Below are 21,299 nucleotides of genomic sequence, written 5' to 3' on the forward strand. Positions count from 1 at the left end.
AGGGAGCAGCTCATGTTTGCCTATTTTAGGGCAAACTGGAGTCTAAGCTAAGCCCAACTGCCAAAGGTTATCAATCTTTTTTGTAACTCCTTACCTACGCTTCATGTAAAATTCTTGTCTTTTCTTATTCATGCTCTACGCACACACCCTCCACCCTGTGTAAATCTGATATTGTTGGGTTGGATTTTGTTCTGTATATGATAACCTTCCAGGTTTTCTTCCCACTGTGTTGCTCATCTCACATTTTAGTGAGACACCCATCACTGTGGTTTGTCAGATGCGATACATGTAATAGGCAGTGATGGATAATAGGAGCACATGAAGAGAAAGATAGTAGCTCTCATGGCAGTAGCTTCATCTGTCAATTAGTACATATATGTGCACACAGCATATGAATCCCTCCCTCAAGTAGTCTCTGCTGGCAGTAGCATTTTCTTCCTCATATCTGGAATCTTCAAACAGATTCCAGCTTGGTTATACTTAAAAATGGCCTTATGGAAGGGTATTTGCCACAGAAGGGTATTGGTAGAATTATTTAGCCATATAATCTTGACAATTTCACTGATGCAAGGTTGTATTGAATTCTTTTGTATGGTGAGAGACCTGATTTAGTGATTGCAGGCATATCTATGAATAATCAAGTTAAAAATGCTATGAAAATGGATCTCTCTATATCAAGAGACAAAATGTTGGCAAACTAGTATGTGGAAAAACCCACTTTATTTCTGTTGAATATAGATATACTTAAGGATAAAGGGCTTAGCATTTTTCTTTGAGCTATGTTGTGTAATCTTGCGTACTTTGAAGTTATCTATTTAAAATGCATCTCAAAGTTACCTTCTAACTATGCAGATTACAAAAAAAGTAAATTTCTATCCACTGATGGTTATCCTATTTAGAAACTAAAGCCCTCCTGAAGTTTGGCAGGGCACCAGGAATGCACAAATACATATTCTATTTTTAGCTGAAGCTCCTCGCTGTAACTTTGTTGGAAAACTAGCATATGACTAAGGGCTGTGTTTTCCTTCAACCAACATGAAAGTCCCCAAACTTTTATATAAGAAACTAACTATATAAAATAGCAGCTTCATATGGGACTGTGCTTTTCTGCAGATTTGCAGATAACAGGAATGGGCTTTTCTAAATCACAGAATTCTGTGAATAGAAATGTGGACTCTTAAGCGAAAGGTGGGGTGGTACAAATAGTGTGGTTACTTATGACCTTGGGTAATTGAAGAAAGACATTTACAAGATATTTAAATTGAATTGGGCACTGTTTCAGATGCTGTAAATTTGTGTGCATGTGTGATACTTTTTCATTTCTGTGGGTAAATAGAAAATTACTTTAAAATTCCTTTTTTTCCAAGTAGGAATGACTCAAAGCATATATAAACTTTGCTTAGATAAAATAATATGTTCTGAAAAACAGGAGAGCTAGATAGATTTGATCTTCTTAATTTTTTTTTTTTTTAAACCAAGTGCAGACTTGGCTCCCATGACTTCTGAATGGAAACTTCTTGTCTCTTTGCAAATATTTTTTAGTTGGAATTCTACCTATAATGATGTTAAATTCTCAGGATGCTTTCATTTTGCAACAGCATCTAGTGTGTTTTATTTATTTTTTCAAACTTTGTTCTTAGATGATAAATAACTTGCTAGTCTTTACTGACTGGCAATTCAACTCAAGTAGAAAAACTCCTCAATTAAACTTTTTTTGTCTGTCTTTCACTATGCTAATGTAACTTTAAAAAAAAAAAAAAAAATCTGGTTTGACAAGGACTTCCAAGATAAGAAACCACCCTTTTCCCAACCTGAAGGTATTGCATTTGTTACATGTTGCTGGAGAAGGCGTGGGGTGGTGAAATGTTAGTAGGTTAGGACTGGAGTATCTTTAGGTTGGTCCCCTAAGTCTCTTGCTGTGTGTGTTGTGTTGGGTAACACATGTCAAACTATTTGGGGCTTTCACTTCACTTTGATTCTCAGCCTTGTTTCAGCCAGGCTCACGATCCAGAGTGTAACAAATATAATGAAGTTGGTTTGTGATCCCATCTGTAACTGGTGTAACGCAGGCCAGCATGGAGAATTACTGACTCTCAATTAGTTGAGCTTCGGCAGTCTGCAGTTTTTACAATATCTGCAATTGTAGATCATTGTCTCAAAACACTGTCTGCATTGCTTGTATTTGGTACAGGCACTGTAATTAACAGACTCTCTTGCTTTAGTCGATTCTTAAAGTCTCCTTCAATTAAAAACAGAAAATCACAGATTCAGACTAGCTGTGAATTATTTTAAGAAAGTATTTACTTGGTGCTAGCAAAGGATTTATTTTCTGAAATCACTTTGGTGTGTTTCTTTCCAAACACAGTAACTTGTATGTACAATACTGTTTTGAAATAAATGTAAAAGCAGAAGTATTACTGTTACACGTGTATTTGTATATGTAACTGCAGATGAGGATGACTTTTTTTTACATCCACTGGAAATAATGTGCAATTTTATGTCTCTGTGACAGATGAAGGCCTATCTGCTGGAGGAAATGTAGCTTGACCAAACTGTTGCTAGTGCGTGATAAGGACTGCAAAGTGTATTTGAGTGTTTCTTGGGAGAAAAAGCTGGGGTGATGTAAAATTGGTCTCAAGTCTAAGAAGAGATTTCCTAGAATATGGCAGTAGGTAAAAAAATTTAAGCAACTTCTTCATGCGGTTAAGCTATGAAGACTTATATTGCAACTTCAGTGTTGTAAAGGAACAGAAGTTGTGCCTTATGGTAGAAGTTGGAGGTGATACAGCCGGGTAAATGAGGTTCCATACTTCTTTCTTGTGTGGTTTCATTGACAATTCTCTTGCTTTTCTCCTTTAAATGCTAGTGAGTTTATGCTTTAAGTCAGCTGTGTGTTTGGCAGCCAGAGGGAAGATGATAGGGGAGAATAAAACTTGGTCACACGTGTGTGTGTGCACTTTTTCCACAAACTTGGTTGTTGTTAATCTAACTAATTGGGCTCTCTGAGGTAACTCTTTAATTGAAAAAGTTACTCAGAATCTATTTAATTTTGTCTTTCTAGCTGCGGTGCTCATTGACGGATTTCCTATGTTTTTGTATCAGAGATACATATATGCGCATGTGTATCACTTTATTTGTCAACTTGACAACATGACTTATGTCATCTGTTATGGAGTTGTGATGGGGCTGTATGTTCTGTTGTATAGCTTTTTTCTTTTTACACAGGATGTATCTGGGCTTTTGAGAAGCAGATGTCTCTTTCCAGGGAATTTTCTAATGAGAAGTAATTACCTTGGAGAATATCTCTTTCCATTATCCTGCCAAAATTGCTTTTCTGCAAAAGGTGGATAAAATCTAACAAAAGCAAAAGTAAAAAATTCCTCCTTCCACTTTGCTTACAGACCTCAGTGATACTTGAGCTGTGTTATTGTCAATCTGCTGCCAGACCAACAAATGCTGTACTTTGATATCTTGAAGCAGGGAGTAGGATGGCACAGGGCCAGACTGTTCTTACCTAGATGATGCCCTCTTTGGGGAGTCAAATGAAGCACTAACTGAACTCCAACTTTTGACTTCACTTACGTGCTTAACTGTAGGGTTCCAGAGTCCTGCTTTCTGATCCATTTTCTAGGAATACCTGCAAGGCAAATTCTGCCTGGTACTGTGGGAATTAAGAGAGCTGTACTGGGGCAGACTGTTCTCTGGGGCTGGTGGTCTGTTCTGGTTTTCAGTGACTGCTGCTAATGATGGTAGATAGCTCTTTAGCTTACATGGCAGCAGTTTATGCTGAACACCCAAGGCCAAGCTCTCATGAAAATAGATGGTTGTTACAGGAACTTGGACAAATTTTGATCCTTTTTTCCCCCCCTCTAAATAAAAGTTTTGACACAATCCATCAAGAATTGAATGTTAAGAAGCTTATTGTAGCTGAGATTTTCAACTCCTATAGGATGACATTAGTTTTTTTGACTGGCAGTCATGATATAGTCCTTGATACACTTGTATTGCTGTATAGTCTTTTAATAGCAGTAGTATATTTCCCTGTCCTCATCTCCTGCCTCCATTCCTGTCACCTTCTGTGCAAAAGGGAGATCCTCGGAGAGAGGTAGCATTACAGTTGAGACTTTCATATACTTGATTTCTTCATTGGAAATGTTTCTGGATGTGGAGTTGTGGATTTAGTCCCACTACCAGCATGCTTTCTCTGTTTGCTCTTATAGCAGTGGAGGTCTGTGTTTTCTGTCAATACTTTGATATCTTCAGTGGAAACTGATGGAAAGATGTAGGAAGTAACAAAGACAAGTAAAACAAGCTGTATTCATGGTTACTGTAGACCAAGTCTACAGATGGGATTCTGCTTGTCATCCCTCATTTCCTCTGCTGTTTTTTCCTTAAGCAGGGTTCCTCTTAAAATCAACAGGGTTCTACTGTTGCTTCCCAGAATGATCTCTGAAATCGTGAATTCATCTTACGTAGCGTTCAAAAATTCATACATTTCTATCCACACATAGAGGTGCCATCCAGTTGAGCTTACAGCCTTCCAGTCTTGGCTGGGAAAGATCAGACTTGAATTGTGTCGAAGCAGTGAAAGTGGATTTTAATCCACTTTGGAATTATAAAAGAGAAAGGGAAGATGTTTTCAAATTGAATTTGTCTTTACTATGATGGAAAATTTGGGGGAAGAAAATGGAAGACCTCAATTACGAGTGTGGAAGCACATAGGTAAATATTTTGTGATCTTTCGAATACTGATCTAACTAAATGTTACGAACTTAATTATGAATTTTAAATTTCTAATGTATTCTGCAGGTCTGCTAATAATGATGAGACAAACCAAAGCGACAGTAAGAAAGAAGAGAATTTCAGAGCATGAAGGCTCTGGAAGGATCTGTGTGAACTTGTACGTTTGCTGCAGAAAGGTAATGAATCTGCTGTGGAAGAGACATCAGCATATGCAAAAAACAAACCCAAACCATATTTTTGAAGAATGCAGAGCAAATGGTTTTCCATACTCTGAGAAGACAAGGCCTCCTGTGAACAAAGTAGCCATTTCCCTAGTAATGGAATCTGGGCATATAAAATGCATATATGGCAGCTAGTAGCCTACAAAAAGTCTGAATGTTTAGGAAATGGTTTTATGAGAACATCAAGGAACTTATTTGAAAGCAAGACTGTTTTTGTATCTGTTCCTTGATGAAGGAAATGTTGGTTGTGTAAGCTCAATGAGAATTGCTCACATACATGAATCCCTTCCCAGCTGCAGAAACTGAGAGCAAAAATACACTTCCTGCTGAGCAGACACCAGTTGAAATACCTAGCAGGCTGCAGTAGCACTTGAGCAGACCTAATCTGAAATATGGTCTCCTGACAGGCTGGGAATTAATGGGAATGCTAGTGGCAAATTGGCCACATAAGAAACCTGTTACAGAAAACTTTGAACTGTTGAACTGGTGAAACATCAACTGACAGACTTCTTTGTGGTATATATACATTTCTGAATAGCTCTTCCTGATTTTTTCCTCAGTGTCCATCCTGTTTTGAAAAATGGCACTTACTTGGAGTAGTGTAATTTATTTCTGAAACACTTATTTTAATTTCATTTCCCCAAATAAGAGCATCCACATCGAGTAATCAAAGTAGCAATTCCTTAAATTCATGTTTCTTTAGTCCAAATGGTTTCACTATTTTGGGCTCAGGTGAAGTTTGATGTACTTAAATTTTCACATATCTTTGAGATCTATTTTAAGTCACATAGTCAAGCTGTGAAAGAACTGTGAATCTTGTACTAAAAGTTGAAATGCTTCTTATTTTCCTCTGTTTTAATGCTTTACTTGTACAGTATGCTTCCCAATGGGCTGACCATATTTTACATTATGTGAGTTAAAACTTAATGTGAAATAAAAGATGAGGGCTTTTTTGCCACTCTTTTAAAATGTACTTCTGAGAGAATGCTGGAAGCTTTTTGTAACTATTTATCTGATATCTGAGGTTTGATATCTGACATGTTTATGTAAGATTATGTGATTTAATGTAACTTCTTAAAATTAAACTGAGAAGGCATAGTTAAACTTTGAGTGGAGAAAAAGGTTTTAGCATTACTTCAGTAATATATTAAGTTCTGTTCTACTCTTAATGCAAATAACACTGCTGCTGTAATGTAAATCTAAATAAACAGTTATATAAATGTATGCATTTTTTTACTGCACTGTGCTCAAGATTGTCTGAGTTTCTATGAAAACAAAATGACTTTTGAAGTTTCAATGCATTAAAGCTGTGTTAAGTATGTCCAGGAATATGGCACATGGAGTTTCCTTTAAGCTTCAAGTGTGAAGTGCCTTTTAGACTGCTAGCATTTTCCAGAAGTGTATCGTGTTCCCTGCAGTTGTCCCCATTTGCTGTTCCAGATGATTTCCTGATGCTTTCTAAAAATCAAAGTTTCTGGGTATGAGAGCCCTTTCTTCCCAGCATACTACTGCTTTGGGCTGAGGCTTTTTGTTATTTGGAGGAATTGCAAAAAGTCAGAAAGAGCTCTTGGGCAACTCAATGCTATTGAGCCAGCTTCCAGGATTGTTTTATGGCAAAAGGCCAGCAGACCTGCCTGCCTGCATTTGTCAGAGGAGAAACTCTGTTCATTTTTATTCTTGATCATAAAATAGCCTGTTTCAGGATTGCCTTTTGGTAGGTACCCCATTCTTAGAAACATGTTGAAGAAAATGATGACGCATTAGAACAGAAGCTGGAGTAACTGGTGTCGGTGCACTTCAAGTTCTTGCGAACGTTGCTTACTTACATGTCATTTCCCTACAGAGCTGATAGCTAGGTCACACTACAGATCAGGCTTGCTTTACCAGCCATGCAAGTGTTTTGTTGCCTTGCTGTGGGCTTCAGGATGTCTGAAGAAATTACGTACTGGGTTTTGAAGAGGTTTCTCTGAAGTAGCACTAGTTCGAGCTCGTTTTTCTGAGTACTGCGGTGTGCAGCTTCCACTTGTAACATGGGACCACTTATGCGCTAAACTTCTTGGATTAATGTTTTGAGGGCACTAAGTATCGTTAGCACCTACAATCAAATGATCTTGGGTTAAGTTCACAAATTTCAGTGGTTAGATTTAGAATAATCTTCTAGGAAGGCAGAAGTCGTCTAGATTGTGATATAAGCCCTGAAGTACAAGATTTTATATGCATCGTGACACCTACTAGTATTGTTATACCTGCATATTCTCATCATAAGTATAAATGTATTTTCTGTCATTGTCTTTCTAGATAGATGCTTCCCTGACAGCATAAGAGAAGGAATACCATAGTCTAATTTTGTACCGCATGAGGAGGATTTCTTTTGTATCCATTTGGAATTTCCTGGTTTTATAAATCTCTAATCCTTGTGTTATGCAACAGGTAGAACAAAATACCTTGTCTTCCACTTCTTGATATCTCTCCAGAGCTTGTGGCCTAGAATGTAGAGTACTTTTTTTGTTAGAAACGTGCCTTAGCAGTCTTATTTTCCAAGTTTGTTTTCCTGGAATGGCCAGGATACCGTGCCTATAGTATTGTGAATCATTGCAGTCATTATAAACCAATATTTTCTCATAAGCTTTTTTTAATAAACACAACAATTAATACTACTGATAATCAGAAATCTGCACCTCCTTCCCATAATAATACAGTATTCTTCACATGACACTTTATTTTTAAAAAAAAAACAACACACTTTTATTTAGTATCTATGTGATTTGTTCATTAGGGGGCACTGCACAGCTATAGAAGAATCAGTGGGATTTGCAGAGAAACTTGGCTGCGTTTCCAGTGTTGCCATTTCACTTTCCATACACTGGCCCCAGACAGTTTGGAAGAGGAGTTTAAGATGCAAGTCATTGCTGTAATTTAAGCTCAGTTCTGACTAAGACTGTTTTTGATAGCAATTTATGGTAATTATAGAATGGTAGAATACAAACTTTCAAATTCCTTTTCTGTGTGCAGAAAAAGTGTTTTCATAGTAGTTCACAGCACTGTCTGATTTGCCAGTTTTGTTGGTTGTACGCTTGAGAAGAGACATAATTCTACACGCTACTTTCTAAATGTTAAACGTGGAGCTTAATTACACTCACTGGACTTTGATTTAGTTTGTATATACAGTTGGAAATAGGGGTTACTTCCAGTGGGTCCTGATGGGGAAATGTTAGCCTCAAGCAGTTTCTTGCTTTCCAGGCCTGTATACAAATGTGTTTTGCTTTTGGACATGGACTTTTCTGTGATGAATACCAAAATTTTTCTGACTAGAGAGAAATTGCTGTAAAAGGCATTTTGTAAACAACAATGGAGCAGAATGCTTTGCAGTAATGAACATTAATCTGTACCAATATGTTTCTGAACAGAATGTACAGGGAGTAATTTTTTTCCAGGTATTCGAGTTGATAAGGTGCTACATTGAGAAAATTCCTGATTACTTTATAGGGGTTTATTTATCCGTTTGGTTTAGCGCTCCCCTTATATGTGTTAGCCTACACTTGTGTGGGTTTCTTTTGAGATTTTTCTGAATTTCAAAAACTTTCTTCTTTTGGGATATGGGCCATTTTTGTTCTGCCTTATGCTAGACACCATGCATCTGTGTTAGTGTGGAGCATTTAGGTTATATAGATAGTAGTAAAAATAAGGAAATAATTTCATAAGCTTTATTGCATGTTGAGCCTGGTTTTCATCAATTTTGTCCTTTTACATGCCTTTTGCTCCTTACCGTGTCTCCTGTGGTACCTTTACAAGGAAATGGCAGAATACTGTAGGACCTAATAAGGCTTGTTTTCAAGACTAGGCTAACACAATCTTGTTTGTTATTGAAGAGTAGTTACCCAGAGATGACAGGAAAGCCAAACTCTTTTGATGGAAGTTGGCAAAGAGGCAGTGCGCAAGGCAAAGAGCTTCCTTTGAACTCTTGTGCAGGAAAGATGCAAAATCTTAGAGGTAGTTAAATGTTTTTCTTAGCTTTCTTTCAGGACTTCTGTCAGTCGTGCTGCACCTGCCCCATTTGTCTGAAGTCTTCTCTAAACCTAGATGATCTGCACAACTGAAGCAGAGGGAAGATGATACCTCTGTGTTAAATCTAGAGAGTAGAGGAATATAAAACGAGGGTAGTCTGTTCCTTCTTGGAGTGATGTATTCTCCCTGAGACCTTTTGGGAAGTAACGCCTGTTGTGGTGCATTGTCAGGCCTATTTCAGTGGTTGTCTCATGAGTAGGCACTCATGCCTAATGCTGCTTAGGTCAAGAGTATGATAGATTACACTACATGAACTAAAGCTGCCTAGAATAAACCTTGTTGTCATCCTTATGGCTAAAAACCCAAATAAAGTAGTTCTTGGCATCGATAGCTATTGCAGTGAATGATAACTCTTGTCAGGGAAAAAATTAATGCTATTCTGTGACCCATTCAAATGTTAAATATGAATATGTTGTGTTCAGTTGGATTTTGGAGGACAATACTTCCATTTCACACTGGAAGCAAACAGCATGTTTATACTGTTTCCAAGGGTGTCTTATTCTGGTTCACGCAGCCTGTTGCTTCGCTTGTACCACTTCCATCAAAACCAATCTTTCAATTGTGTGGAACCAGTTCTTGGTGTGTAATAGTCTGAAATGCTTGTCTCTTAATAATGCTGTAAATAATTATCTCAGTTTTATGTCTAAGCCACAGCTGTACAATTTTTTTCACTAACTATAATGTGAAACGAAGATTTAAGATGAAAATCTTACACATCTTAGGCTAAAAACGTGGCAGATCTTGTTTTATAAAACTTATCTGTCACAGTGATAGTTAGGCAAAGAATACTAGTATTAACCCTTCTTGTCCAGTTTTAGGTTATAACTATTATATTTTTTTGTCCTTTAAGAAAAGCTGAGTTAGTATATGAAGGCATTAAGGTATCTGTGTACTCGGGGTGCTTAAGTCCCTATCTGGTTTTACAAGCTGGCCATCATTAGATGCCCCCATATTTTCTGATGAACAGCCAAGCAACCTCTCCATGGAGGAAGAACATTTACTTCTCCCCATCATCCCTCTGGTTGTTGCTTTTCCTCTTTGATTTTTTTTGTGTGTGAAAAAAATCACAGTCCTGGTGGATGATAAGCTGAACACAAGCCAGCAGAACACCCTTACAGCAACGAAGGCCTGTACTGCTGCATTAGCAAGTGTGCAGCCATCGTGTTGAGGGAAGTGGCAGTGCCTACCTGTTCAGTACTGGCCAGGCTGTGTCAGGAGAATTGCATCCAGCTCAGGCTTCCCGTTGATGTTGGTGTACTGGAACTGGAAGGGCTTGTCAAGATGACGTGAGGAACGGAGCATGTGATGAAGCAGAAGCTGGGGAAGTAGGCTTATTCATTCTGGAGAAAAGGAGGCTAAGAAGGAGGGGAAACCTTCCTGCTGTGTGATGGGGTGGGGAAGACAGAGAAATACTTCTTGCAGCTGCATAGTGCTTCCACATATTCCCCTATGAAAAGTCAATAAGGGAAATCCTGGATAAGCTATCAGGAAAAAAAATTTTCACCATGAGGTATTTCAGACATTGGAACACATTGTCCAGGAAGGTTGTGGCTTCTCCATCCTGACAGCAGTTCAAAACTCAACATGGCCCTAGGCAACCTGATCTGTGTTGGCTCTGCAGTTGAGCTGGAGGTTGGATAAAATAATCTCCAAGGTCCCTTCCAACCTGAATTGCTGATTAGACCATTGTTAGTGAGGTGTGAGCCTTTGTAATCTTCTGTTTATAAATGCGATCAAGGAATTCTGCTTAGCTTTTGGTCCTGCTTGCCTGTTCCAGGAGTGTTTGTACGTTTTACAAACATACAGACATCCCACAGATTTGATCTTGTGCTGTAAAATGATATGTATGGGGATCTCCTTCCTCACTTGTTTCTCTTAAGTTTTAACACCTTTGATGGGTTCTTTTTTTGGAGATGTAAGGTAAATCAAACTAGTTTTGAGGTAAAGAATGTGTGCCTGGGTGCATCTGTATCTGGGGAACTAGTGACTACTGCTCTTAATTTTACTGAGATTAAGCTCTTAGCAGACAGTTGTCTGTCTCGCTTGTGTCAATAATGCACCTGGTTATTTCATTAACTTTAATAACAAGCAGGAGCATGCAAAATCAGCAGATGGTTGGATTTCTTCTTCCTAGGTCAAACTCCTGGCTTTGCACATACCAAAAAGCTTGTAACACTTTTTGTATTTGACTTTCAATGTTCACAGCAATTGGAAGAAAAAAGTGAGGATGAAGAGGATAAAGAGTGCTTAAAGCAAGCAATAACTGCCCTACTAAATCTTCAAAGCAGTATGGAACGGATATGCTCCAAAAGTCTTGCAAAACGAAGGCTTAGGTAAACATGTTTCCATTTTTCCTGCTCTCTGCTCTTAATGCTTTGCTATAAATCCAGGGCTCCCAGTTTCCTCTTTTAGTAAACAATGAACAAAATAGTTTGTGACAAGCCTGCTTTTTCAGAGGAAGTGACATCAAAGCCAAGATAATTTGTTATTGTTTTAAAAGCGTTCTAATTTCTATGTGTCCTTGCATACTGGTAGTTGAGATGTTCTGAGAATTCACTGGTAAGAAGAAAGTTATAGCATTTGTGGGTAAATTATGCTCAGATAATAAATATCCACCTAAAAATATTGTAGAAGTACATTTCTGTGTGATTAGAAGGGAATGTTCTTGAATTTGAAACTACTTAATCTGAAGAGGGTTTTGTGCAATGGCTAGTTAAAATTATCACTGGATAATAGAAATAGATGCATAGATAACTAGTACTTGATTGCACTGTTACAGCAAATCCTTGGATTATACTATCTGCTGTTTGATTTAATGTTAATATTTGTGCAGTTATTTAAACATGTTAAAACTTTGCCTTTGCTCTTAAAATTGTTTCAGTATTTCCTTTGCCAAACAAATTCTGTGCTGCAAAGTGTAATCTTTAGACTTGGACATGAATGTATTTAACAGCTTATTTTCTCTGAATGTGCTTCTTTCAAATTAATGCAGTCTAAAATTGTTTTGTTGGCTATGGAAATGAGTGGTTTGTTAGGCAAAGAAGCACTAACGGTTTGCCTGCTTCTGATTGCCTGTGTTTAGGTAAAACATTTATTGCATAGAAAATAAGTAGAAAATTTATCAGATGAGGTACTTAAGGGAAACGTTAGTCAAGGCTTGCAATGGTGCTGATATTGAGTGCTGAAACTGCATTCTCAGTGGAATTCTTATCACTCAGAAAGATGATCTTGTGTTTTTGCTGTTACTGGTGGTTGTGGTTTTTAAACACATGTATACTAACAGGCTCCCTTTCTCCCACCCTTCACTGAAGTGAATCTGCATGCCGATTCTATACTCAGCAGATGAAGGGGAAACAGCTAGCAATTAAGAAAATGAATGAAATCCAGAAAAATATTGATGGTTGGGAGGGTAAGGACATTGGACAATGCTGTAATGAGTTCATCATGGAAGGAACACTCACGCGTGTAGGAGCAAAGCATGAGAGACACATATTTCTATTTGATGGCTTGATGATTTGCTGTAAGTCAAATCACGGCCAGCCAAGACTTCCTGGTGCTAGCAATGCAGAATATCGTCTAAAAGAAAAGTTCTTCATGCGAAAGGTACAAATCAACGATAAAGACGACACTAATGAGTACAGACATGCTTTTGAAATAATCTTAAAAGATGAGAACAGTGTTATTTTTGCTGCTAAATCAGCTGAAGAAAAAAACAACTGGATGGCAGCACTGATATCTTTGCAGTATAGAAGCACGCTGGAAAGGATGTTGGATGTAACAATGTTGCAGGAAGAAAAAGAGGAGCAGATGAGATTTCCAAATCCTGAGCTTTATAGATTTGCAGAACCCGACTCTGAAGAGAATATTGTGTTTGAAGAAAACATGCAGCCCAAATCTGGAATCCCCATCATCAAGGCAGGAACTGTTGTCAAGCTCATTGAGAGGCTGACTTACCACATGTATGCAGGTGAGGCACTGCATTTATATAGCCAAAATTCAAGGTGGTGACTAGTTTGTGCTTCTCTTTCTGTGTTAAATACCTGCAGCAAAATAATGAAGTGTGTGGAAAGCAACTGTGCTTTGCAGTGCATATATTCTAACATGCTTTTTGAGTTAAGGTTTTGAGATCTAAATATGTACCGCTGTAGCAGCTAAAAATATGAATCCTGTTTTGCTGAATGTAGTGGGGTATGCATGTGCATAACGTTATTCTCATGCAAGGGACCAGAGGAGGTGGGGGCCTGCAGGAATTGTGCTCTAGACAATATTTTTCCTGTATGCCCCAAGCTACAGGAATTGCTGTCCCTCGAGACTTCCAAAGCTGGGTGGCACATGGAGCGCCAGCATTGTGGGGGAGAATTATGGGCCCAGTGTTTTCAGTTAAGGGTTGTACTCTTATCAACTATTACCTGTGTCCATGCAGGCATGTAATGAAAAGACCAAATATCAGCTTGCCAGAAGCAGTCACTTGCATAATTTGGCCTTGGAATTTCACCTTAATCAGAATATCAGTGGGAACTTGATTTAAGGACTTTTGACTTCAGGTTTCTGTTTGTGTTGAAGACATCGAAGGCATTTATGTGATCATCCAGTCCAACTTCAGTGTGTGTGGAGTTTTTATTGATAATTTTCCAGGATTTTTATAAGTTGTGCTGGAAAGCATGGGCTTGGGTTTTGGGTTTGGAATTGTTGTTATTTTTTTGATTCTACCTGCATGTCAGTTATTCTAAAACTTCATGCATCTTGGTATTAGTGCTTCTCATATTCAACTATAGATTCTTTTCTTTTTTTTTTTTCCCCCCTTTCTTTTTACTCTTTATACTCTGATTATCCTAAATTATTGTTCTGCAGCACACTCCCGGGTATGCTGCATAGACCAGGAATATTTGCTTGGAAGAAGTGGGGAGTAAGCAGAATATAATTAGTGCAGTTTAGTGCTTTTGTTTGTTTTTAAAATGCTTGTAAATACTTCTGTTTACTCCATTACTTTTATTGCTCTTCTCCACATTTCCTTCAGTTGAGCTTTCCTGACATTTATTAGAAACCCAAATGCAATATCGTGCTGGCAGTTTTTACCAGAGCAGTTTTGTGCCTGTCTTCATTTTCTTGTAATTTTATAAACTTTTAGCTCTTGGCTTCAAATTTTAACAGGCATGATTTATGACATAATTTTATGGTTTTGGAAGTTAAAATAAAACAATTCAGCCTTAGAGAAAGGAAGATACTTTTTTTTCTTTTTTTTTAAAGCTAGCTTTGTATATGGCAGAGAATTAGCAAAAATAGTCCTTCATTAGTGCCCTTGTGAACATTTGCTTTGCTTTGGCTAACTTACACGCCATCGAGAATTGCCCTTTCCATACGCGCTGGGACTTTGGTTCCGTAGCCTTGGTGTTGCTCCAGGTGCTAGCAGTGCTCTCCATGCATTGTCTCTGTCCAGGGAGCCACAAACTACATTCTCCAGTTCCATAAACCAGAAAGGCCTGTTTTTAAAGAACGTGTGGCTTGTTGAAATAAGTCTCTCATATTGGTTTTTTGCATCTGCGTGTCTTTTTGGCCTTTCTAGCACAAAGGACATCAAGGAAGAATTCAGATCGACTGATAAGATCCACCTTTCACAGTCATTTAAATCCCTGCTTGTAACAGCCCCTATTTAATAAAGCTTGAAGTAGGTTGCTTGAAGCCTAACGTTGTAGGTATGTGTGACATTGACCAAACTATTGTATGGCAAAACTGAGAACATGGGTACTGTGTGATAGGTGGAGAGTCTTTGACCAAAAGAATAAAAATACTTGTCTTGTAATATATTTAGCCTGTCTTTGTAGCCTTAAAGATCTTAGTGCAACATACACGGACCTGATGCTGAATTGCTAGCTTGCGTGTAATTTCTCAACACTCTTTCATTCTATACCTTCTGTTTTATAATTGGTTTTCTGTGAGGAAGAATGTCATCATTCTAACTATTCTGTGCTGTATTTTCCAGGGGAACAAAGAAACAGAGATATAGTGACTCAGCCAAAAAACGCTCTGTTGTACAGGAAACAAGGTCCATTTACTATGTAAATCATTCAGTGTTTTGTTGCATTTTATGAGATGCAGTGAGTAGGGCAACAACTTTCCATAGTAACCCTTTAGCTCCTTTTGTATGCTTATCAGCTGAGTTCAAGGCTTCTGTTTTGCTTGGAGACGTGGGAGGATGAGTACTCGGGTGATGTCTAGCCCAACAGCTCCAGACTGTAGAAGTGCTTTTCTTGCCCCATGTAGGACTGTGTATGCGTGATTGTAATCTTAAAAGAATTTATTGACTTTATATTCATATGTCAGAATAGCAAGCCACTTTTCTGAGGTGACTTTTCTCAAATATGGTGTGACTGGTTAAGGCAGCCCTTGATCTGACAGTCTAAAGACAGTATTTACCATAGCTGTGACTCTTCTCTTGTTTATCTTTGTAGGTCAAATAATATAAGGTACAATGACGGATATAATTGCAGAGGTAGTACCAATTTGTTGCAAGTAGCCGAGGAGCAGTTCAGTTAGTTGCAAATTGAGGAGTATACGGGCTGTGTTCAGACAGTGGTCAAATCGGGTCTCAACTTTTTTGTCATGTGTGAAGATCCACACAGTCTGTCTCATTTGTAGATAGGGGTGTTGGACCTTTTAATTTTCTTCCCTCACCTCCTGACAATGCACAAACCAGCTTATCAGCTGAAATACTTCTCTTTCAGTGTGGAACAGGGACAGCCCGGTAGCCTAGCTCTAACGAAGCAGTGCTGCCGGGAGTAGGAGGCATCCAGCCACCGTGATCGCTGGGGCAGGAGGACGGCCCTGACGGCCACCTGGCTGCAAGGTGCGGGAGACTGTCCAAACCATCCTGCCGTGGAGCAGTAAAACAGGGAGAAATCTCCTCTGCAAAAGCAGCTTTCCATATATTTTTTACATGAGAGAAACTGCCCTTCGATTAGAAATCCAGGTTCTGACCCTATTTGCATATTCTGGTGGGTTTCACTTGTTTGAATGTGTTTCTGCGTTCGTGATCTCCTCCTTTGCCCAACTCTTGTTTAAAGGCAGCTGGGTTAGGTGGTACCAAGATTTGAAAGTCGTGGCAATTTTTTTTTTATCTATAGGGCAGTGCTCTTCTATTTTTAAAGCTTTGATATGTTAAGAGTGCTTGTGCGTCATCATAGTGTCCGTTTCCTTTCTTAAGGAATTCAAGGGTGATTATTTATAAATCCTTGTAGAACAAGTTATTGTTCTTTTTTAGCTTTCAAATTGGCTGTATTGAAGAGAGAATTATCACACGAGCAGACATCCTGACTAACTAGTGTTGTCTGTATTTTTTTTAACACTCATATATTGTACACTATTTTGAGTTACAGATTTTGCTAGTAAGATAACAAGGTTAGATTTGGTTTTCTGATCTACTCTATTTGAAATTCAATATGTATTGTGGATTTAAACACTGACCCTACCTGTAAATAACAATAGCTATGACTCAGAGCTTGCAGTGATCTGAAAATGTTAATTGCCATGGAGGCTTTCTTTTTCATGTAGAAAAAAAATCTATTTAGGGTGGATGCTGTGTACAGAATACAAGCTGTGAAAACATGAGTTACTGTGCTTACTTCTATACTTGTTTTTTAGGAAAACAAAAATTGTGTATTTTCGTGATGAGGTTGATGGGGACAGGGATGACATGCTTTGTGCAAAAGGATATGGAGCTTTGCCTTTGAAAAGGATTTTAGTCTGTACAGTTTCAAGGAGAGGTGGGAGAGGCGTTACGATAAGAAAAATGGAGTAATGAAGTACATAGGGATGGTAAAGCAGAATAGCCAGTTGTTTAAGAAATGGGAATTCACATAGAACAGAAATGCAAGGAAATGCTGTGTTACACAATACTCGGTTAATCTGTGTGACCCATTACAGTAAACTGTTGCCCAAATGAAGAGCTTAGTAGGATCTGAGAAAGGTAGAATGTTCATTCAAATGGAAAAGCAGCTGGTAAATAGTTAAGGAGGATTTTAAAAAAGCTCTTAAAACCCCATATTCCAGGAAACAAGTCTAATGGCTTAATATAGTGTTAGGTCAAATAATGCAGGCGGGTTTTTTTCTTCATTACAGCCTATAGAAACTCCTGCTTCAAGTCCTGTGTGCTCTTCTTCAGCCACTCTGTGTTAGAAAAATTACCATTTGGGGTTTGTTTTTAAAATCTGTATATGGATTTAATATGCAAAGCCATTGCAACTCGCTCATTAATTTTGTTCAGTCATAACAGTGTTAACCTTGTTTCTAGTCAGCTCTGTGCAGTGCCAGCGTGCTGTCGCTGCATTTCCTCATACTTGAAAACAAATGGGTTTGCTTTTGTAATTAAGGGAGACACTTTGGTTTTCTGTTTTGAATATTTGCTTGTTTTTAAAACTCACTTGAGTATTTTAAATGAACTGATATGTAATTAGTCAATTCGAAGGAAATCTGTTGATTTTCTTGAAGTGAAATAAATATAACCTCAAAGTATAGCTGTCAGTTAGCTGAAAAAATACCTAGCCTGCCTTCAACCACGACTTATCAGTTGTACCAGTTTAGGGAAAACGTTCTTCCCTTGAAGAGGCCATTTCTATCTAATGCAAAGTTACTCACTGTGTCTTTTGAGTTATCGTGTCCCAATCATTGTCAAAAACAAAGTTGTTTACTAGATGGCTCATAAATAAAATCATCTATTCATTATTTTCAAAGCTGTTGAAAAAAATTCCAGTCTTTTAATAATTGAAGCGGAAGAAAAAGTCATTGTTTTGAATTTTCAACAGAATAAAAATTGTTTTGAATTTTGATTTGTCGTGCTATTTTAAGAAGTTCTGAATTGTTACCAAAGCAGTTTTGGTTTACATCATCTTCTCTGTAAATTGATAGGCTGGCATCCTTAATTTTAAAGGATACTTAAAGTTATTTTAAAGTATTAAAAAAATTAGGTAATTGCTGACACGAGCATAAAATTTTTCTTTGTCTTAGATCCCAACTTTGTTCGGACTTTTCTCACAACATATAGATCCTTCTGTAAACCTCAAGAGTTGCTGAGTCTGCTAATAGAAAGGTATGCCACCGTTAAAAATATTGTTCATACAAAGTGCAATTTTAATTTTTTTTATTTTTTTAATTTTTTTAAATTTTTACTTGGAGTAGAGTTTGTAAGATTCTTGTTTTCCAGTTGGTTTTGATTCACTCCAAACACTTTTGAAAAAGTTGTCAAATTCAAGGATTGCAAGTGAAATGTGCGAGTTATATCCAGAAGCTTTAGGACTGTTCAGGTAGCTGCAGTAACTTCCAGCATCCCATGGTTTTGTCTTTGAAATCTGTATTATTATTGAATTTAGCAAATCTTCATATGTGCTTACCAAGATTCTGACATGTGGAAACGTTCTGAATTTCTAGCTATCTTTAACCAACATCTTATTCATGCAAGCTGTGAGCAAGATTAGTGTTAATAGGAGCCTAGTGCTTATACCCATCTTCTGTGCTAGATTTGAAATTCCAGAGCCTGAGCCAACAGAAGCTGATCGTATTGCTATGGAGAATGGAGACCAGCCTCTTAGTGCAGAGCTAAAAAGATTTAGGAAAGAGTACATTCAGCCTGTGCAGTTACGGTGAGTATTTCATCAGTGTGAGCCAAACTGACTTCCTTTAAGTCTTTTGAAGTACCATCTTTTGGATGCAGTGGCTCTTTGATACCAGCAGCCTTTCTTGTAGATGCTTTGGTAGAGAGTGTGCATGGGCAGTCGGCCATTTTGACCTTGCTACTTGGAAACCTGGTGGAAATTCGAATTCATGGCATGAAAAGCCTTGGGAAAGGCTTGTGCTGAGTTTTAGACTATAGTGTGGAAATTATTTTCTTCCACTAGCCATTTTTTTTTAATTCATGTTTCTGCAAGGCTATACAGTGTAAGCGTGCCACAAAGGTGTAGGCAGAGAACATTTTAGATAATGTTCTTTTTATGAACAATAGCATTATTCTGACTTCTTTAAATTTAAAGTAGAAAAATGCTTATAGCTGGTTGCTGGTGAAATGCAAACAGTAGAATAATTGCATTTGGTCTGCTGATTCTGATACTCCTGTGAACCCTCGCCTACTAAAAGCCTTGAAATGCTAGACATGAAGATACACCATATCGTAGAGTGCTTACTTATCCTTTACTTTTGCAGAGTATTAAATGTATGTCGACACTGGGTAGAACACCACTTCTATGACTTCGAAAGAGATGCGGATCTTCTGCAACGTTTGGAGGAATTCATTGGAACAGTAAGAGGTACTTATGGTTTCTTAAGTGCTGGCATTTATCATAAAGCATCCCTTTTCAAAGGTATGGAATAGGATCACTTTTCCTTTCACTGAGCAGATAAAGAAAAACAGGACTGACTGCCTATTAAATACTTCACAAAGAACATAAAATAAACCTTAATTAAAAAAAAAAAACCAAACTATTATTGGAAGTCTGGCCCCTGTTCAGAACAAAGAATGTTATTTACATCCTGATAAATCAGTATTGGGTTTGTTATAAAGGGACTGAAATAATGCAAAATAGTAAGAACTGAGTAATGATCAGGACAGAATAACTGCTTTGATTGCCCTCCTGAACTATACACAGGGGTAATTTTTGTAAAAGTTTGATGGTGGAAACCACTATTTCTTTGAAGCAAGGGTTTTCCAGCTGTTTCACAGTGCATGTTAGACCTGTAGGACACCTTCCAGTTGTGATTGTACAGCTCTTTCCTGTTCCCTTGTAAGAAAAACTGAGACAGCTACAGGAGCAGTTTGTAGGAAAATATTATGTTGGAGAAGTATTTAATGGTTATTTAGCAATAAAAAGAGGGGGAGAATTAGTTTAATGTGGATTACTGGTAAATTTTCAATGGATTTGCTATCTTGTGCATGAAATTCTTATGGTGTAGAGCTAAACAGGCATTTGGCCTTTGGGTTTTATTGTGAGCTTTGATGCTAAATGCAGTAGAGGGAGAAGCTTTTCCCTGTTTGTTATTTTGCCCTTCTGTGGTTCTATGGTAAGAGTGTACTTTTGCCCAAAGTATAAAGTTCAGGGTGTTTACAGAAGCGCATTTTGGTCAAGAGAAGGTTAGTTCCCATAAACTCACTGCGAAGTCAGAAAAGAAAGGAAAACACCTGATTCAGAGCAGGAACCTAATTTGAGTGTTCTGAATTGTGCTTGCTCACCTTCAGTCGTTCTGAACTTGGCATGCTCAGCATTGGCTGTTGAGGAATTCTTTATATGTTCAAATGCTTTGAGGGTTGTGTGAGAACACCACTTAAGCACTTCTAAAGAATATATGCTTGCTTTAATTTAGTAGGTTTGGGGTTTAAATCCAAAGATTTCTCAATTATACTGACCTCTTTGAAAAAACAGTATTAAGAGTAACTAAATAGTAATTTTCTCTCTGTGTGCCAGGCAAAGCGATGAAGAAATGGGTTGAATCAATCACAAAGATAATCAACCGGAAAAAGCAGGCACAAGCCATTGGGCCAAGTCACAACATTACTTTTGAGAGCCCACCTCCGGCGATTGAGTGGCACATAAGCAAACCAGGACACACAGACACTTTTGACTTGCTCACTTTGCATCCAATAGAAATTGCTCGGCAGCTCACTTTACTTGAGTCAGATTTTTACAGGTAACTTTCCTCCATTGAAAAACACATGACACAAACCAAAATATTCTCCAGCATGAAATTGTTTCTGCGGGCCCCTGCTGTGAAGCCCCACGGTAGGTCAAGGGACTTTACCAATGCTGTATATTAATTGCTATTTTTTCAGAAAAAAATTCTAAAAAACAGTATTTGTCTTATCCTCCCCAAGTTAACATGCAGTACATGTGACTGATGCATACTGTTAATTGCATTGTGCTGCAGGTTTCACTTGATATTTTCTGAGTAGGTCAACCTTTGAGAAGTATGAACATTAATCAAATCAGTTTTCTTCATATCCTAGTTTGTGAAGCAAATTATGGACCGTGTCAGATCTTACCAGCTGTCTGTGAGAGGTTGTTCAGGCGTTGGAAGCTCACATTTTATTATGGTGAATGAGATGTAGACTTCATTCTTCATTTAGATGAACAGAGGTGGTTAATAGTCACATAAATTAAGAAATATGTACACACTAAAGAATAAGCATAGAAATACCAGTTGCTTAGTCATGTGGGAAGCCTAACATTACAGAAGAGAAGTGATACCTTAAGAATATATTTCCAAATATTAATTTCAAATTCACTGGAAATA

General features: G+C 37.8%; 1 protein-coding gene across 5 annotated transcripts in view; it reads left to right on the plus strand.

Annotated features, from left to right (window-relative positions):
• Window positions 1–21,299, plus strand: part of SOS1 (SOS Ras/Rac guanine nucleotide exchange factor 1) — a 53,971-nt gene that overhangs the window by 22,435 nt on the left and 10,237 nt on the right. For all 5 annotated transcript variants that reach the window (XM_052781056.1, XM_052781054.1, XM_052781057.1 and 2 more), the window contains 6 exons: window positions 11,235–11,362; window positions 12,341–12,996; window positions 18,030–18,111; window positions 18,539–18,661; window positions 19,218–19,321; window positions 20,474–20,696. In XM_052781056.1, coding sequence (XP_052637016.1) covers window positions 11,235–11,362; window positions 12,341–12,996; window positions 18,030–18,111; window positions 18,539–18,661; window positions 19,218–19,321; window positions 20,474–20,696 — 1,316 coding nt within the window. The remainder of the gene's footprint in view (window positions 1–11,234; window positions 11,363–12,340; window positions 12,997–18,029; window positions 18,112–18,538; window positions 18,662–19,217; window positions 19,322–20,473; window positions 20,697–21,299) is intronic.

Source organism: Harpia harpyja, chromosome 3 (assembly GCF_026419915.1).
Source record: "Harpia harpyja isolate bHarHar1 chromosome 3, bHarHar1 primary haplotype, whole genome shotgun sequence".
NCBI classification, from domain to species: domain Eukaryota; kingdom Metazoa; phylum Chordata; class Aves; order Accipitriformes; family Accipitridae; genus Harpia; species Harpia harpyja.